The sequence below is a fragment of the Oncorhynchus kisutch genome, unplaced genomic scaffold (genome assembly GCF_002021735.2).
Source record: "Oncorhynchus kisutch isolate 150728-3 unplaced genomic scaffold, Okis_V2 scaffold1550, whole genome shotgun sequence".
NCBI lineage: Eukaryota > Metazoa > Chordata > Actinopteri > Salmoniformes > Salmonidae > Oncorhynchus > Oncorhynchus kisutch.
This window is the reverse complement of record NW_022263495.1, coordinates 11,280-32,341: the sequence shown is the minus strand read 5'-3', so window position 1 is coordinate 32,341 and position 21,062 is coordinate 11,280. Positions and strand designations below refer to the sequence as shown.

The following is a 21,062-nucleotide window of genomic DNA, read 5'->3' as shown; positions in this document are numbered from 1 at the left end:
AATGGTGTTCCCATTGATAGGTTGGTGTTTCTACGGTAATGGTGTTCCGTTGATGTCTCTACGGTAATGGTGTTCCGTTGATAGGTTGATGTTTCTACGGTAATGGTGTTCCCATTGATAGGTTGATGTTTCTACGGTAATGGTGTTCCGTTGATAGGTTGATGTTTCTACGGTAATGGTGTTCCGTTGATAGGTTGGTGTTTCTACGGTAATGGTGTTCCGTTGATAGGTTGATGTTTCTACGGTAATGGTGTTCCGTTGATGTTTCTACGGTAATGGTGTTCCGTTGATGTTTCTACGGTAATGGTGTTCCGTTGATAGGTTGGTGTTTCTACGGTAATGGTGTTCCGTTGGTAGGTTGATGTTTCTACGGTAATCGTGTTCCCAATGATAGGTTGGTGTTTCTACGGTAACGGTGTTCCGTTGATAGGTTGATGTTTCTACGGTAATGGTGTTCTGTTAACCTCTAGCGTCGAGCAATCCCGTATCCGGGAGCGTAATTATAGCCTCAAGCTCATTACCATAACGCAACGTTAACTATTCATGAAAATCGCAAATGAAATGAAATAAATTTATTGGCTCACAAGTTTAGCCTTTTGTTAACAACACTGTCATCTCAGATTTTCAAAATATGCTTTTCAACCAAAGCTACACAAGTATTTGTGTAAGAGTATTGATAGCTAGCATAGCATTAAGCCTAGCATTCAGCAGGCAACATTTTCACAAAAACAAGAAAAGCATTCAAATAAAATAATTTACCTTTGAAGAACTTCGGATGTTTTCAATGACGAGACTCTCAGTTAGATAGCAAATGTTCAGTTTTTCCAAAAACATTATTTGTGTAGGAGAAATCGCTCCGTTTTGTTCATCACGTTTGGCTAAGAAAAAAACCTGAAAATTCAGTCATTACAACGCCAAACTTTTTTCCAAATTAACTCCATAAATATCGACAGAAACATGGCAAACGTTGTTTAGAATCAATCCTCAAGGTGTTTTTCACATATCTATTCGATGATAAATCATTTGTGGGAGTTTGGTTTCTCCTCTGAACCAAATGGACAATTGCACGCAGCTGGAGATTATGCAATAATTTCATCGGAGGACCCCAAGCGGGCACCTGGTAAATGTAGTCTCTTATGGTCAATCTTCCAATGATATGCCTACAAATACGTCACAATGCTGCAGACACCTTGGGGAACCGACAGAAAGTGTAGGCTCATTCCTGGCGCATTCACAGCCATATAAGGAGACATTGGAACACAGCGCCTTCAGAATCTGGGGCATTTCCTGTTTGAAATTTCATCTTGGTTTCGCCTGTAGCATCAGTTCTGTGGCACTCACAGATAATATCTTTGCAGTTTTGGAAACGTCAGTGTTTTCTTTCCAAAGCTGTCAATTATATGCATAGTCGAGCATCTTTTCGTGACAAAATATCTTGTTTAAAACGGGAACGTTTTTGCATCCAAAAAATAAAAGAGCGCCCCCTATATCGAAGAAGTTAATAGGTTGATGTTTCTACGGTAATGGTGTTCCGTTGATAGGTTGGTGTTTCTACGGTAATGGTGTTCTGTTGATAGGTTGATGTTTCTACGGTAATGGTGTTCCCATTGATAGGTTGGTGTTTCTACGGTAATGGTGTTCCGTTGATGTTTCTACGGTAATGGTGTTCCGTTGATAGGTTGATGTTTCTACGGTAATGGTGTTCCCATTGATAGGTTGATGTTTCTACGGTAATGGTGTTCCCATTGATAGGTTGGTGTTTCTACGGTAATGGTGTTCCGTTGATGTTTCTACGGTAATGGTGTTCCGTTGATAGGTTGGTGTTTCTACGGTAATGGTGTTCCGTTGATAGGTTGATGTTTCTACGGTAATGGTGTTCCCATTGATAGGTTGGTGTTTCTACGGTAATGGTGTTCCGTTGATGTTTCTACGGTAATGGTGTTCCCATTGATAGGTTGGTGTTTCTACGGTAATGGTGTTCCGTTGATGTTTCTACGGTAATGGTGTTCCGTTGATAGGTTGGTGTTTCTACGGTAATGGTGTTCCGTTGATAGGTTGATGTTTCTATGGTAATGGTGTTCCCATTGATAGGTTGGTGTTTCTACGGTAATGGTGTTCCCATTGATAGGTTGGTGTTTCTACGGTAATGGTGTCCCGTTGATAGGTTGGTGTTTCTACGGTAATGGTGTTCCGTTGATAGGTTGGTGTTTCTACGGTAATGGTGTTCCGTTGATAGGTTGTTTTCATGGAATGTACAGTAATAGACACCTTGTCTAGTATAATAATGGCAGTTGATATACACTAAATAAAAATGAAACAAGCAACAATTTCAAAGAATTTAACAATGGCCCAGCCAATCAGAATGAGTTTTTCCCCACAAAATGGCTTTATTACAGACCGAAATACTCCTCAGATGACCCCGCAGGTGAAGAAGCTGGATGTGGTGGTCCTGGGCTGGTGTGGTTACACATGGTCTGCGGTGAGGCCGGTTGGACACACTGCCAAATTCTCAAAAACAACTTTTTATGGAAGAGAAATTAACATAAAATCTCGGGCAACAGCTCTGGTGGACATTCCTGCAGTCAGCATGCCGATTGCACGCTCCCTCAAAACATGAGACATCTGTGGCGTTGTGAGAACAAACTGGACATTTCAGTATGGCCTTTTATTATCCCCAGCACAAGGTGCACCTGTGTAATGATCATGCTGTTTTACACCCTAGAGTCGATTTCTGTGCCCCTGATTGTCCCCCGGTACCATTTGGGAATGAAATGAATGGAAGTATACTGTATATAGAGACTGTTTTAATGACAAATAAAGAGTGAAATATCGCTGCTGCTCTAGAATCTAGTGATGAGACATGGTCGTGGTTCTACCTGTCATCACTGCTCTAGAATCTAGTGATGAGAAATTATCGTGGTTCTACCTGTCATCACTGCTCTAGAATCTAGTGATGAGACATGGTAGTGGTTCTACCTGTCTGTCATCACTGCTCTAGAATCTAGTGATGAGACATGGCTGTGGTTCTACCTGTCATCACTGCTCTAGAATCTAGTGATGAGACATGGTCGTGGTTCTACCGGTCATCACTACTCTAGAATCTAGTGATGAGACATGGTCATGGTTCTACCGAGCATCACTGCTCTAGAATCTAGTGATGAGACATGGTCGTGGTTCTACCGGTCATCACTGCTCTAGAATCTAGTGATAAGACATGGTTGTGGTTCTAACTGTCATCACTGCTCTAGAATCTAGTGATGAGACATGGTCGTGGTTCTACCGGTCATCACTGTCTGCTGCTCTAGAATCTAGTGATAAGACATGGTCGTGGTTCTACCTGTCATCACTGCTCTAGAATCTAGTGATGAGACATGGTCGTGGTTCTACCTGTCATCACTGCTCTAGAATCTAGTGATGAGACATGGTCGTGGTTCTACCGGTCATCACTGCTCTAGAATCTAGTGATGAGACATGGTCGTGGTTCTACCGGTCATCACTACTCTAGAATCTAGTGATGAGACATGGTCGTGGTTCTACCGGTCATCACTGCTCTAGAATCTAGTGATGAGACATGGTTGTGTTTCTACCTGTCATCACTGCTCTAGAATCTAGTGATGAGACATGGTCGTGGTTCTACCGGTCATCACTACTCTAGAATCTAGTGATGAGACATGGTCGTGGTTCTACCGGTCATCACTGCTCTAGAATCTAGTGATGAGACATTGTTGTGGTTCTACCTGTCATCACTGCTCTAGAATCTAGTCATGAGACATGGTAGTGGTTCTACCTGTCTGTCATCACTGCTCTAGAATCTAGTGATGAGACATGGTCGTGGTTCTACCTGTCTGTCATCACTGCTCTAGAATCTAGTGATGAGACATGGTCGTGGTTCTACCGGTCATCACTACTCTAGAATCTAGTGATGAGACATGGTCGTGGTTCTACCGGTCATCACTGTCTGCTGCTCTAGAATCTAGTGATGAGACATGGTCGTGGTTCTACCTGTCGTCACTGCTCTAGAATCTTGTAATGAGACATGGTCGTGGTTCTACCGGTCATCACTGCTCTAGAATCTAGTGATGAGACATGGTTGTGGTTCTACCTGTCGTCACTGCTCTAGAATATATTGATGAGACATGGTCGTGGTTCTACCGGTCATCACTGCTCTAGAATCTAGTGATGAGACATGGTCGTGGTTCTACCGGTCATCACTGCTCTAGAATCTAGTGATGAGACATGGTCGTGGTTCTACCGGTCATCACTGCTCTAGAATCTAGTGATGAGACATGGTCGTGGTTCTACCGGTCATCACTGCTCTAGAATCTAGTGATGAGACATGGTCGTGGTTCTACCTGTCATCACTGCTCTAGAATCTAGTGATGAGACATGGTAGTGGTTCTACCTGTCTGTCATCACTGCTCTAGAATCTAGTGATGAGACATGGTCGTGGTTCTACCTGTCTGTCATCACTGCTCTAGAATCTAGTGATGAGACATGGTCGTGGTTCTACCGGTCATCACTGCTCTAGAATCTAGTGATGAGACATGGTTGTGTTTCTACCGGTCATCACTGCTCTAGAATCTAGTGGTGAGACATGGTCGTGGTTCTACCTGTCATCACTGCTCTAGAATCTAGTGATGAGACATGGTAGTGGTTCTACCTGTCTGTCATCACTGCTCTAGAATCTAGTGATGAGACATGGTCGTGGTTCTACCTGTCTGTCATCACTGCTCTAGAATCTAGTGATGAGACATGGTCGTTGTTCTACCGGTCATCACTACTCTAGAATCTAGTGATGAGACATGGTCGTGGTTCTACCAGTCATCACTGCTCTAGAATCTAGTGATGAGACATGGTCGTGGTTCTACCGGTCATCACTGTGTGCTGCTCTAGAATCTAGTGATGAGACATGGTCGTGGTTCTACCTGTCGTCACTGCTCTAGAATCTTGTAATGAGACATGGTCGTGGTTCTACCGGTCATCACTGCTCTAGAATCTAGTGATGAGATATGGTTGTGGTTCTACCGGTCATCACTGCTCTAGAATCTAGTGATGAGACATGGTCGTGGTTCTACCGGTCATCACTGCTCTAGAATCTAGTGATGAGACATGGTCGTGGTTCTACCGGTCATCACTACTCTAGAATCTAGTGATGAGACATGGTCGTGGTTCTACCAGTCATCACTGCTCTAGAATCTAGTGATGAGACATGGTCGTGGTTCTACCGGTCATCACTGTGTGCTGCTCTAGAATCTAGTGATGAGACATGGTCATGGTTCTACCGGTCTTCACTGCTCTAGAATCTAGTGATGAGACATGGTCGTGGTTCTACCTGTCATCACTGCTCTAGAATCTAGTGATGAGACATGGTCGTGATTCTACCTGTCGTCACTGCTCTAGAATCCAGTGATGAGACATGGTCGTGGTTCTACCGGTCATCACTGTCTGCTGCTCTAGAATCTAGTGATAAGACATGGTCGTGGTTCTACCTGTCATCACTGCTCTAGAATCTAGTGATGAGACATGGTCGTGATTCTACCTGTCGTCACTGCTCTAGAATCCAGTGATGAGACATGGTCGTGGTTCTACCGTTCATCACTGTTCTAGAATCTAGTGATGAGACATGGTCGTGGTTCTACCGCTCATCACTGCTCTAGAATCTAGTGATGAGACATGGTCGTGGTTCTACCGCTCATCACTGCTCTAGAATCTAGTGATGAGACATGGTCGTGGTTCTACCAGTCATCACTGCTCTAGAATCTAGTGATGAGACATGGTCGTGGTTCTACCGGTCATCACTGTCTGCTGCTCTAGAATCTAGTGATGAGACATGGTCGTGGTTCTACCTATCATCACTGCTCTAGAATCTAGTGATGAGACATTGTTGTGGTTCTACCTGTCATCACTGCTCTAGAATCTAGTGATGAGACATGGTCATGTTTCTACCGGTCTTCACTGCTCTAGAATCTAGTGATGAGACATGGCTGTGGTTCTACCTGTCATCACTGCTCTAGAATCTAGTGATGAGACATGGTCGTGGTTCTACCGGTCATCACTGCTCTAGAATCTAGTGATGAGACATGGTAGTGGTTCTACCTGTCTGTCATCACTGCTCTAGAATCTAGTGATGAGACTTGGTAGTGGTTCTACCTGTCTGTCATCACTGCTCTAGAATCTAGTGATGAGACATGGTCATGGTTCTACCGGTCATCACTGCTCTAGAATCTAGTGATGAGACATGGTCGTGGTTCTACCGGTCATCACTACTCTAGAATCTAGTGATGAGACATGGTCGTGGTTCTACCAGTCATCACTGCTCTAGAATCTAGTGATGAGACATGGTCGTGGTTCTACCGGTCATCACTGTCTGCTGCTCTAGAATCTTGTAATGAGACATGGTCGTGGTTCTACCGGTCATCACTGCTCTAGAATCTAGTGATGAGACATGGTCATGTTTCTACCGGTCTTCACTGCTCTAGAATCTAGTGATGAGACATGGCTGTGGTTCTACCTGTCATCACTGCTCTAGAATCTAGTGATGAGACATGGTCGTGGTTCTACCGGTCATCACTGCTCTAGAATCTAGTGATGAGACATGGTCGTGGTTCTACCTGTCATCACTACTCTAGAATCTAGTGATGAGACATGGTCGTGGTTCTACCTGTCATCACTGCTCTAGAATCTAGTGATGAGACATGGTCGGGTTTCTACCGGTCATCACTGTCTGCTGCTCTAGAATCTAGTGATGAGACATGGTTGTGTTTCTACCTGTCATCACTGCTCTAGAATCTAGTCATGAGACATGGTTGTGGTTCTACCTCTGTCATCACTGTTCTAGAATCTAGTGATGAGACATGGTCGTGGTTCTACCTGTCATCACTGCTCTAGAATCTAGTGATGAGACATGGATGTGGTTCTACCGGTCATCACTGCTCTAGAATCTAGTGATGAGACATGGTCGTGGTTCTACCGGTCATCACTACTCTAGAATCTAGTGATGAGACATGGTCGTGGTTCTACCGGTCATCACTGCTCTAGAATCTAGTGATGAGACATGGTCGTGGTTCTACCTGTCGTCACTGCTCTAGAATCTTGTAATGAGACATGGTCGTGGTTCTACCGGTCATCACTGCTCTAGAATCTTGTGATGAGACATGGTTGTGGTTCTACCTGTCGTCACTGCTCTAGAATATATTGATGAGACATGGTCGTGGTTCTACCTGTCATCACTGCTCTAGAATCTAGTGATGAGACATGGTCGTGGTTCTACCGGTCATCACTGCTCTAGAATCTAGTCATGAGACATGGTTGTGTTTCTACCTGTCATCACTGCTCTAGAATCTAGTCATGAGACATGGTTGTGTTTCTACCTGTCATCACTGCTCTAGAATCTAGTCATGAGACATGGTCGTGGTTCTACCGGTCATCACTGCTCTAGAATCTAGTGATGAGACATGGTCGTGGTTCTACCTGTCATCACTGCTCTAGAATCTAGTGATGAGACATGGTCGGGTTTCTACCGGTCATCACTGTCTGCTGCTCTAGAATCTAGTGATGAGACATGGTTGTGTTTCTACCTGTCATCACTGCTCTAGAATCTAGTCATGAGACATGGTTGTGTTTCTACCTGTCATCACTGCTCTAGAATCTAGTCATGAGACATGGTTGTGGTTCTACCTGTCTGTCATCACTGCTCTAGAATCTAGTGATGAGACATGGTCGTGGTTCTACCTGTCATCACTGCTCTAGAATCTAGTGATGAGACATGGATGTGGTTCTACCGGTCATCACTGCTCTAGAATCTAGTGATGAGACATGGTCGTGGTTCTACCTGTCGTCACTGCTCTAGAATCTTGTAATGAGACATGGTCGTGGTTCTACCGGTCATCACTGCTCTAGAATCTTGTGATGAGACATGGTTGTGGTTCTACCTGTCGTCACTGCTCTAGAATATATTGATGAGACATGGTCGTGGTTCTACCTGTCATCACTGCTCTAGAATCTAGTGATGAGACATGGTCGTGGTTCTACCGGTCATCACTGCTCTAGAATCTAGTGATGAGAAATGATCGTGGTTCTAACTGTCATCACTGCTCTAGAATCTAGTGATGAGACATGGTAGTGGTTCTACCTGTCTGTCATCACTGCTCTAGAATCTTGTGATGAGACATGGCTGTGGTTCTACCTGTCATCACTGCTCTAGAATCTAGTGATGAGACATGGTCGTGGTTCTACCGGTCATCACTACTCTAGAATCTAGTGATGAGACATGGTCGTGGTTCTACCGGTCATCACTGCTCTAGAATCTAGTGATGAGACATGGTCGTGGTTCTACCGGTCATCACTGTCTGCTGCTCTAGAATCTAGTGATGAGACATGGTCGTGGTTCTACCTGTCATCACTGCTCTAGAATCTAGTGATGAGACATGGTCATGGTTCTACCGATCATCACTGCTCTAGAATCTAGTGATGAGACATGGTCGTGGTTCTACCGGTCATCACTGCTCTAGAATCTAGTGATGAGACATGGTCGTGGTTCTACCGGTCATCACTGCTCTAGAATCTAGTGATGAGACATGGTTGTGGTTCTACCTGTCGTCACTGCTCTAGAATCTTGTAATGAGACATGGTCGTGGTTCTACCGGTCATCACTGCTCTAGAATCTTGTGATGAGACATGGTTGTGGTTCTACCTGTCGTCACTGCTCTAGAATATATTGATGAGACATGGTCGTGGTTCTACCTGTCATCACTGCTCTAGAATATATTGATGAGACATGGTCGTGGTTCTACCTGTCATCACTGCTCTAGAATCTAGTGATGAGACATGGTCGTGGTTCTACCGGTCATCACTGCTCTAGAATCTAGTCATGAGACATGGTTGTGTTTCTACCTGTCATCACTGCTCTAGAATCTAGTCATGAGACATGGTAGTGGTTCTACCTGTCTGTCATCACTGCTCTAGAATCTAGTGATGAGACATGGTCGTGGTTCTACCTGTCATCACTGCTCCAGAATCTAGTGATGAGACATGGATGTGGTTCTACCGGTCATCACTGCTCTAGAATCTAGTGATGAGACATGGTCGTGGTTCTACCTGTCGTCACTGCTCTAGAATCTTGTAATGAGACATGGTCGTGGTTCTACCGGTCATCACTGCTCTAGAATCTTGTGATGAGACATGGTTGTGGTTCTACCTGTCGTCACTGCTCTAGATTATATTGATGAGACATGGTCGTGGTTCTACCTGTCATCACTGCTCTAGAATCTAGTGATGAGACATGGTCGTGGTTCTACCGGTCATCACTGCTCTAGAATCTAGTCATGAGACATGGTTGTGTTTCTACCTGTCATCACTGCTCTAGAATCTAGTCATGAGACATGGTAGTGGTTCTACCTGTCTGTCATCACTGCTCTAGAATCTAGTGATGAGACATGGTAGTGGTTCTACCTGTCTGTCATCACTGCTCTAGAATCTAGTGATGAGACATGGTAGTGGTTCTACCTGTCTGTCATCACTGCTCTAGAATCTAGTGATGAGACATGGTAGTGGTTCTACCTGTCTGTCATCACTGCTCTAGAATCTAGTGATGAGACATGGTCGTGGTTCTACCGGTCATCACTGCTCTAGAATCTAGTGATGAGACATGGTCGTGGTTCTACCGGTCATCACTGCTCTAGAATCTAGTGATGAGACATGGTCGTGGTTCTACCTGTCGTCACTGCTCTAGAATCTTGTAATGAGACATGGTCGTGGTTCTACCGGTCATCACTGCTCTAGAATCTAGTGATAAGACATGGTTGTGGTTCTAACTGTCATCACTGCTCTAGAATCTAGTGATGAGACATGGTCGTGGTTCTACCGGTCATCACTGTCTGCTGCTCTAGAATCTAGTGATGAGACATGGTCGTGGTTCTACCTGTCATCACTGCTCTAGAATCTAGTGATGAGACATGGTCATGGTTCTACCGATCATCACTGCTCTAGAATCTAGTGATGAGACATGGTCGTGGTTCTACCGGTCATCACTGCTCTAGAATCTAGTGATAAGACATGGTTGTGGTTCTAACTGTCATCACTGCTCTAGAATCTAGTGATGAGACATGGTCGTGGTTCTACCGGTCATCACTGTCTGCTGCTCTAGAATCTAGTGATGAGAAATGATCGTGGTTCTACCTGTCTGTCATCACTGCTCTAGAATCTAGTGATGAGACATGGTCGTGGTTCTACCGGTCATCACTGCTCTAGAATCTAGTGATGAGACATGGCCGTGGTTCTACCTGTCATCACTGCTCTAGAATCTAGTGATGAGACATGGCTGTGGTTCTACCTGTCATCGCTGCTCTAGAATCTAGTGATGAGACATGGTCGTGGTTCTACCGGTCATCACTGCTCTAGAATGTAGTGATGAGACATGGTCGTGGTTCTACCGTTCATCACTGTCTGCTGCTCTAGAATCTAGTGATGAGACATGGTCGTGGTTCTACCTGTCGTCACTGCTCTAGAATATATTGATGAGACATGGTCGTGGTTCTACCTGTCATCACTGCTCTAGAATCTAGGGATGAGACATGGTCATGGTTCTACCGGTCATCACTGCTCTAGAATTTAGTGATGAGACATGGTCGTGGTTCTACCTGTCATCACTGCTCTAGAATCTAGTGATGAGAAATGATCGTGGTTCTACCTGTCATCACTGCTCTAGAATCTAGTGATGAGACATGGTCATGGTTCTACCGATCATCACTGCTCTAGAATCTAGTGATGAGACATGGTCGTGGTTCTACCGGTCATCACTGCTCTAGAATCTAGTGATAAGACATGGTTGTGGTTCTAACTGTCATCACTGCTCTAGAATCTAGTGATGAGACATGGTCGTGGTTCTACCTGTCATCACTGCTCTAGAATCTAGTGATGAGACATGGTCGGGTTTCTACCGGTCATCACTGTCTGCTGCTCTAGAATCTAGTGATGAGACATGGTTGTGTTTCTACCTGTCATCACTGCTCTAGAATCTAGTGATGAGACATGGTCGTGGTTCTACCTGTCATCACTGCTCTAGAATCTAGTGATGAGACATGGTAGTGGTTCTACCTGTCTGTCATCACTGCTCTAGAATCTAGTGATGAGACATGGTCGTGGTTCTACCGGTCATCACTGCTCTAGAATCTAGTGATGAGACATGGTCGTGGTTCTACCGGTCATCACTGCTCTAGAATCTAGTGATGAGACATGGTAGTGGTTCTACCTGTCTGTCATCACTGCTCTAGAATCTAGTGATGAGACATGGTCGTGGTTCTACCGGTCATCACTGCTCTAGAATCTAGTGATGAGACATGGTCGTGGTTCTACCGGTCATCACTGCTCTAGAATCTAGTGATGAGACATGGTCGTGGTTCTACCTGTCGTCACTGCTCTAGAATCTTGTAATGAGACATGGTCGTGGTTCTACCGGTCATCACTGCTCTAGAATCTTGTGATGAGACATGGTTGTGGTTCTACCTGTCGTCACTGCTCTAGAATATATTGATGAGACATGGTCGTGGTTCTACCTGTCATCACTGCTCTAGAATATATTGATGAGACATGGTCGTGGTTCTACCTGTCATCACTGCTCTAGAATCTAGTGATGAGACATGGTCGTGGTTCTACCGGTCATCACTGCTCTAGAATCTAGTCATGAGACATGGTTGTGTTTCTACCTGTCATCACTGCTCTAGAATCTAGTCATGAGACATGGTAGTGGTTCTACCTGTCTGTCATCACTGCTCTAGAATCTAGTGATGAGACATGGTCGTGGTTCTACCTGTCATCACTGCTCCAGAATCTAGTGATGAGACATGGATGTGGTTCTACCGGTCATCACTGCTCTAGAATCTAGTGATGAGACATGGTCGTGGTTCTACCTGTCGTCACTGCTCTAGAATCTTGTAATGAGACATGGTCGTGGTTCTACCGGTCATCACTGCTCTAGAATCTTGTGATGAGACATGGTTGTGGTTCTACCTGTCGTCACTGCTCTAGATGATATTGATGAGACATGGTCGTGGTTCTACCTGTCATCACTGCTCTAGAATCTAGTGATGAGACATGGTCGTGGTTCTACCGGTCATCACTGCTCTAGAATCTAGTCATGAGACATGGTTGTGTTTCTACCTGTCATCACTGCTCTAGAATCTAGTCATGAGACATGGTAGTGGTTCTACCTGTCTGTCATCACTGCTCTAGAATCTAGTGATGAGACATGGTAGTGGTTCTACCTGTCTGTCATCACTGCTCTAGAATCTAGTGATGAGACATGGTAGTGGTTCTACCTGTCTGTCATCACTGCTCTAGAATCTAGTGATGAGACATGGTAGTGGTTCTACCTGTCTGTCATCACTGCTCTAGAATCTAGTGATGAGACATGGTCGTGGTTCTACCGGTCATCACTGCTCTAGAATCTAGTGATGAGACATGGTCGTGGTTCTACCGGTCATCACTGCTCTAGAATCTAGTGATGAGACATGGTCGTGGTTCTACCTGTCGTCACTGCTCTAGAATCTTGTAATGAGACATGGTCGTGGTTCTACCGGTCATCACTGCTCTAGAATCTAGTGATAAGACATGGTTGTGGTTCTAACTGTCATCACTGCTCTAGAATCTAGTGATGAGACATGGTCGTGGTTCTACCGGTCATCACTGTCTGCTGCTCTAGAATCTAGTGATGAGACATGGTCGTGGTTCTACCTGTCATCACTGCTCTAGAATCTAGTGATGAGACATGGTCATGGTTCTACCGATCATCACTGCTCTAGAATCTAGTGATGAGACATGGTCGTGGTTCTACCGGTCATCACTGCTCTAGAATCTAGTGATAAGACATGGTTGTGGTTCTAACTGTCATCACTGCTCTAGAATCTAGTGATGAGACATGGTCGTGGTTCTACCGGTCATCACTGTCTGCTGCTCTAGAATCTAGTGATGAGAAATGATCGTGGTTCTACCTGTCTGTCATCACTGCTCTAGAATCTAGTGATGAGACATGGTCGTGGTTCTACCGGTCATCACTGCTCTAGAATCTAGTGATGAGACATGGCCGTGGTTCTACCTGTCATCACTGCTCTAGAATCTAGTGATGAGACATGGCTGTGGTTCTACCTGTCATCGCTGCTCTAGAATCTAGTGATGAGACATGGTCGTGGTTCTACCGGTCATCACTGCTCTAGAATGTAGTGATGAGACATGGTCGTGGTTCTACCGTTCATCACTGTCTGCTGCTCTAGAATCTAGTGATGAGACATGGCTGTGGTTCTACCTGTCATCGCTGCTCTAGAATCTAGTGATGAGACATGGTCGTGGTTCTACCTGTCGTCACTGCTCTAGAATATATTGATGAGACATGGTCGTGGTTCTACCTGTCATCACTGCTCTAGAATCTAGGGATGAGACATGGTCATGGTTCTACCGGTCATCACTGCTCTAGAATTTAGTGATGAGACATGGTCGTGGTTCTACCTGTCATCACTGCTCTAGAATCTAGTGATGAGAAATGATCGTGGTTCTACCTGTCATCACTGCTCTAGAATCTAGTGATGAGACATGGTAGTGGTTCTACCTGTCTGTCATCACTGCTCTAGAATCTAGTGATGAGACATGGTCGTGGTTCTACCGGTCATCACTGCTCTAGAATCTAGTGATGAGACATGGCCGTGGTTCTACCTGTCATCACTGCTCTAGAATCTAGTGATGAGACATGGCTGTGGTTCTACCTGTCATCACTGCTCTAGAATCTAGTGATGAGACATGGTTGTGTTTCTACCTGTCATCACTGCTCTAGAATCTAGTGATGAGACATGGTCGTGGTTCTACCTGTCATCACTACTCTAGAATCTAGTGATGAGACATGGTAGTGGTTCTACCTGTCTGTCATCACTGCTCTAGAATCTAGTGATGAGACATGGTCGTGGTTCTACCGGTCATCACTACTCTAGAATCTAGTGATGAGACATGGTCGTGGTTCTACCAGTCATCACTGCTCTAGAATCTAGTGATGAGACATGGTCGTGGTTCTACCTTTCGTCACTGCTCTAGAATCTTGTAATGAGACATGGTCGTGGTTCTACCGGTCATCACTGCTCTAGAATCTAGTGATGAGACATGGTCGTGGTTCTACCTGTCGTCACTGCTCTAGAATCTTGTAATGAGACATGGTCGTGGTTCTACCGGTCATCACTGCTCTAGAATCTAGTGATGAGATATGGTTGTGGTTCTACCAGTCATCACTGCTCTAGAATCTAGTGATGAGACATGGTCGTGGTTCTACCTATCATCACTGCTCTAGAATCTAGTGATGAGACATTGTTGTGGTTCTACCTGTCATCACTGCTCTAGAATCTAGTCATGAGACATGGTAGTGGTTCTACCTGTCTGTCATCACTGCTCTAGAATCTAGTGATGAGACATGGTCGTGGTTCTACCTGTCATCACTGCTCTAGAATCTAGTGATGAGAAATGATCGTGGTTCTACCTGTCATCACTGCTCTAGAATCTAGTGATGAGACATGGTAGTGGTTCTACCTGTCTGTCATCACTGCTCTAGAATCTAGTGATGAGACATGGTCGTGGTTCTACCGGTCATCACTGCTCTAGAATCTAGTGATGAGACATGGCCGTGGTTCTACCTGTCATCACTGCTCTAGAATCTAGTGATGAGACATGGCTGTGGTTCTACCTGTCATCACTGCTCTAGAATCTAGTGATGAGACATGGTTGTGTTTCTACCTGTCATCACTGCTCTAGAATCTAGTGATGAGACATGGTCGTGGTTCTACCTGTCATCACTACTCTAGAATCTAGTGATGAGACATGGTAGTGGTTCTACCTGTCTGTCATCACTGCTCTAGAATCTAGTGATGAGACATGGTAGTGGTTCTACCTGTCTGTCATCACTGCTCTAGAATCTAGTGATGAGACATGGTCGTGGTTCTACCGGTCATCACTACTCTAGAATCTAGTGATGAGACATGGTCGTGGTTCTACCAGTCATCACTGCTCTAGAATCTAGTGATGAGACATGGTCGTGGTTCTACCTTTCGTCACTGCTCTAGAATCTTGTAATGAGACATGGTCGTGGTTCTACCGGTCATCACTGCTCTAGAATCTAGTGATGAGACATGGTCGTGGTTCTACCTGTCGTCACTGCTCTAGAATCTTGTAATGAGACATGGTCGTGGTTCTACCGGTCATCACTGCTCTAGAATCTAGTGATGAGATATGGTTGTGGTTCTACCAGTCATCACTGCTCTAGAATCTAGTTATGAGACATGGTCGTGGTTCTACCTATCATCACTGCTCTAGAATCTAGTGATGAGACATTGTTGTGGTTCTACCTGTCATCACTGCTCTAGAATCTAGTCATGAGACATGGTAGTGGTTCTACCTGTCTGTCATCACTGCTCTAGAATCTAGTGATGAGACATGGTCGTGGTTCTACCTGTCATCACTGCTCTAGAATCTAGTGATGAGACATGGTTGTGGTTCTACCGGTCATCACTGCTCTAGAATCTAGTGATGAGACATGGTCGTGGTTCTACCGGTCATCACTACTCTAGAATCTAGTGATGAGACATGGTCGTGGTTCTACCGGTCATCACTGCTCTAGAATCTAGTGATGAGACATGGTCGTGGTTCTACCGGTCATCACTGTCTGCTGCTCTAGAATCTAGTGATGAGACATGGTCGTGGTTCTACCTGTCGTCACTGCTCTAGAATCTTGTAATGAGACATGGTCGTGGTTCTACCGGTCATCACTGCTCTAGAATCTAGTGATGAGACATGGTCGTGGTTCTACCGGTCATCACTGCTCTAGAATCTAGTGATGAGACATGGTTGTGGTTCTACCTGTCGTCATTGCTCTAGAATCTAGTGATGAGACATGGTCATGGTTCTACCGATCATCACTGCTCTAGAATCTAGTGATGAGACATGGTCGTGGTTCTACCGGTCATCACTGCTCTAGAATCTAGTGATAAGACATGGTTGTGGTTCTAACTGTCATCACTGCTCTAGAATCTAGTGATGAGACATGGTCGTGGTTCTACCTGTCGTCACTGCTCTAGAATCTTGTAATGAGACATGGTCGTGGTTCTACCGGTCATCACTGCTCTAGAATCTAGTGATGAGATATGGTTGTGGTTCTACCAGTCATCACTGCTCTAGAATCTAGTGATGAGACATGGTCGTGGTTCTACCTATCATCACTGCTCTAGAATCTAGTGATGAGACATTGTTGTGGTTCTACCTGTCATCACTGCTCTAGAATCTAGTCATGAGACATGGTAGTGGTTCTACCTGTCTGTCATCACTGCTCTAGAATCTAGTGATGAGACATGGTCGTGGTTCTACCTGTCATCACTGCTCTAGAATCTAGTGATGAGACATGGTTGTGGTTCTACCGGTCATCACTGCTCTAGAATCTAGTGATGAGACATGGTCGTGGTTCTACCGGTCATCACTACTCTAGAATCTAGTGATGAGACATGGTCGTGGTTCTACCGGTCATCACTGCTCTAGAATCTAGTGATGAGACATGGTCGTGGTTCTACCGGTCATCACTGTCTGCTGCTCTAGAATCTAGTGATGAGACATGGTTGTGGTTCTACCGGTCATCACTGCTCTAGAATCTAGTGATGAGACATGGTCGTGGTTCTACCGGTCATCACTACTCTAGAATCTAGTGATGAGACATGGTAGTGGTTCTACCTGTCTGTCATCACTGCTCTAGAATCTAGTGATGAGACATGGTAGTGGTTCTACCTGTCTGTCATCACTGCTCTAGAATCTAGTGATGAGACATGGTCGTGGTTCTACCGGTCATCACTACTCTAGAATCTAGTGATGAGACATGGTCGTGGTTCTACCAGTCATCACTGCTCTAGAATCTAGTGATGAGACATGGTCGTGGTTCTACCTTTCGTCACTGCTCTAGAATCTTGTAATGAGACATGGTCGTGGTTCTACCGGTCATCACTGCTCTAGAATCTAGTGATGAGACATGGTCGTGGTTCTACCTGTCGTCACTGCTCTAGAATCTTGTAATGAGACATGGTCGTGGTTCTACCTATCATCACTGCTCTAGAATCTAGTGATGAGACATTGTTGTGGTTCTACCTGTCATCACTGCTCTAGAATCTAGTCATGAGACATGGTAGTGGTTCTACCTGTCTGTCATCACTGCTCTAGAATCTAGTCATGAGACATGGTAGTGGTTCTACCTGTCTGTCATCACTGCTCTAGAATCTAGTGATGAGACATGGTCGTGGTTCTACCTGTCATCACTGCTCTAGAATCTAGTGATGAGACATGGTTGTGGTTCTACCGGTCATCACTGCTCTAGAATCTAGTGATGAGACATGGTCGTGGTTCTACCGGTCATCACTACTCTAGAATCTAGTGATGAGACATGGTCGTGGTTCTACCGGTCATCACTGCTCTAGAATCTAGTGATGAGACATGGTCGTGGTTCTACCGGTCATCACTGTCTGCTGCTCTAGAATCTAGTGATGAGACATGGTCGTGGTTCTACCTGTCGTCACTGCTCTAGAATCTTGTAATGAGACATGGTCGTGGTTCTACCGGTCATCACTGCTCTAGAATCTAGTGATGAGACATGGTTGTGGTTCTACCTGTCGTCACTGCTCTAGAATATATTGATGAGACATGGTCGTGGTTCTACCTGTCGTCACTGCTCTAGAATCTTGTAATGAGACATGGTCGTGGTTCTACCGGTCATCACTGCTCTAGAATCTAGTGATGAGATATGGTTGTGGTTCTACCAGTCATCACTGCTCTAGAATCTAGTGATGAGACATGGCTGTGGTTCTACCTGTCATCACTGCTCTAGAATCTAGTGATGAGACATGGTCGTGGTTCTACCGTTCATCACTACTCTAGAATCTAGTGATGAGACATGGTTGTGGTTCTACCGGTCATCACTGCTCTGGAATCTAGTGATGAGACGTGGTCGTGGTTCTACCGGTCATCACTGTCTGCTGCTCTAGAATCTAGTGATGAGACATGGTCGTGGTTCTACCTGTCATCACTGCTCTAGAATCTAGTGATGAGAAATGATCGTGGTTCTACCTGTCTGTCATCACTGCTCTAGAATCTAGTGATGAGACATGGTCGTGGTTCTACCGGTCATCACTGCTCTAGAATCTAGTGATGAGACATGGCCGTGGTTCTACCTGTCATCACTGCTCTAGAATCTAGTGATGAGACATGGCTGTGGTTCTACCTGTCATCACTGCTCTAGAATCTAGTGATGAGACATGGTCGTGGTTCTACCGGTCATCACTGTTCTAGAATCTAGTGATGAGACATGGTCGTGGTTCTACCGGTCATCACTACTCTAGAATCTAGTGATGAGACATGGTCGTGGTTCTACCGGTCATCATTGCTCTAGAATGTAGTGATGAGACATGGTCGTGGTTCTACCGTTCATCACTGTCTGCTGCTCTAGAATCTAGTGATGAGACATGGTCGTGGTTCTACCTGTCGTCACTGCTCTAGAATATATTGATGAGACATGGTCGTGGTTCTACCTGTCATCACTGCTCTAGAATCTAGGGATGAGACATGGTCATGGTTCTACCGGTCATCACTGCTCTAGAATTTAGTGATGAGACATGGTCGTGGTTCTACCTGTCATCACTGCTCTAGAATCTAGTGATGAGAAATGATCGTGGTTCTACCTGTCATCACTGCTCTAGAATCTAATGATGAGACATGGTCGTGGTTCTACCTGTCGTCACTGCTCTAGAATCTAGTGATGAGACATGGCCGTGGTTCTACCTGTCATCACTGCTCTAGAATCTAGTGATGAGACATGGCTGTGGTTCTACCTGTCATCACTGCTCTAGAATCTGGTGATGAGACATGGTCGTGGTTTTTACCGGTCATCACTGCTCTAGAATCTAGTGATGAGACATGGTCGTGGTTCTACCGGTCATCACTACTCAAGAATCTAGTGATGAGACATGGTCGTGGTTCTACCGGTCATCTCTGCTCTAGAATCTAGTGATGAGACATGGTCGTGGTTCTACCGGTCATCACTGTCTGCTGCTCTAGAATCTAGTGATGAGACATGGTCGTGGTTCTACCTGTCATCACTGCTCTAGAATCTAGTCATGAGACATGGTCGTGGTTCTACCTGTCATCACAGCTCTAGAATCTAGTGATGAGACATGGTAGTGGTTCTACCTGTCTGTCATCACTGCTCTAGAATCTAGTGATGAGACATGGTCGTGGTTCTACCGGTCATCACTGCTCTAGAATCTAGTGATGAGACATGGCCGTGGTTCTACCTGTCATCACTGCTCTAGAATCTAGTGATGAGATATGTTTGTGGTTCTATCGGTCATCACTGCTCTAGAATCTAGTGATGAGACATGGTCGTGGTTCTAACTGTCATCACTGCTCTAGAATATATTGATGAGACATGGTCGTGGTTCTACCTGTCATCACTGCTCTAGAATCTAGTGATGAGACATGGTCGTGGTTCTACCGGTCATCACTGTCTGCTGCTCTAGAATCTAGTGATGAGACATGGTTGTGTTTCTACCTGTCATCACTGCTCTAGAATCTAGTCATGAGACATGGTCGTGGTTCTACCTGTCATCACTGCTCTAGAATCTAGTGATGAGACATGGTCGTGGTTCTACCGGTCATCACTGCTCTAGAATCTAGTGATGAGACATGGTCGTGGTTCTACCGGTCATCACTGCTCTAGAATCTAGTGATGAGACATGGTCGTGGTTCTACCTGTCATCGCTGTCTGCTGCTCTAAAATCTAGTGATGAGACATGGTCGTGGTTCTACCGGTCATCACTGCTCTAGAATCTAGTGATGAGACATGGTCGTGGTTCTACCTGTCATCACTGCTCTAGAATCTAGTGATGAGACATGGCCGTGGTTCTACCTGTCGTCACTGCTCAATTAAAAATGTCACCTCACTAAGCATGGTTTCTGTCTTTCTCTGTCTCTACATCTGACTATCTGTTCTCTGCATCCCGTGTCTATGCTCCAGGGACCAGGCGTGTAAAGGACATAAGCTGTCTAACGGGGCGGGGGGGTTGTGTCACCCCCCTTCGGAGCTGGAGGAGGGAGAGGACGAGGACTCTAGTTCTGAGAGGAGCTCCTGTGCTTCCTCCTCAAACAACCAGAAGGATGGGAAGTACTGTGACTGCTGCTACTGTGAGTTCTTCGGACACAACGCGGTATGTATAGTAGTGATGGAGAAAATACATACAGCTACATTACAGCCATATTATACAGCTACACATCAGCCATATTATACAGCTACACATCAGCCATATTATACAGCTACACATCAGCCATATTATACAGCTACACATCAGCCATATTATACAGCTACACATCAGCCATATTATACAGCTACACATCAGCCATATTATACAGCTACACATCAGCCATATTATACAGCTACACATCAGCCATATTATACAGCTACACATCAGCCATATTATACAGCTACACATCAGCCACATTATACAGCTACACATGGCTCCATATTATACAGCTACACATCAGCCATATTATACAGCTACACATCAGCCATATTATACAGCTACACATCAGCCATATTATACAGCTACACATCAGCCATATTATACAGCTACACATCAGCCATATTATACAGCTACACATCAGCCATATTATACAGCTACACATCAGCCATATTATACAGCTACACATCAGCCATATTATACAGCTACACATCAGCCACATTATACAGCTACACATGGCTCCATATTATACAGCTACACATCAGCCATATTATACAGCTACACATCAGCCATATTATACAGCTACACATCAGCCACATTATACAGCTACACATCAGCCACATTATACAGCTACACATCAGCCACATTATACAGCTACACATCAGCCACATTATACAGCTACACATCAGCCACATTATACAGCTACACATCAGCCATATTATACAGCTACACATCAGCCACATTATACAGCTACACATCAGCCACATTATACAG

The 21,062-nt window shown here is 44.9% G+C and overlaps 1 protein-coding gene across 1 annotated transcript in view; it reads left to right on the top strand.

Moving 5' to 3' along the window:
- LOC109885471 (protein FAM193B) overlaps nt 1-20,332 on the top strand; it is a gene marked incomplete at its 3' end in the record, with an annotated part of 29,282 nt that extends 8,950 nt beyond the window's left edge. The window contains exon 6 of the mRNA XM_031818682.1: nt 20,069-20,332. Within this exon, the coding sequence (XP_031674542.1) occupies nt 20,069-20,332 (264 nt within the window). The remainder of the gene's footprint in view (nt 1-20,068) is intronic.
- Between the last annotated feature and the right edge of the window lie 730 nt (nt 20,333-21,062).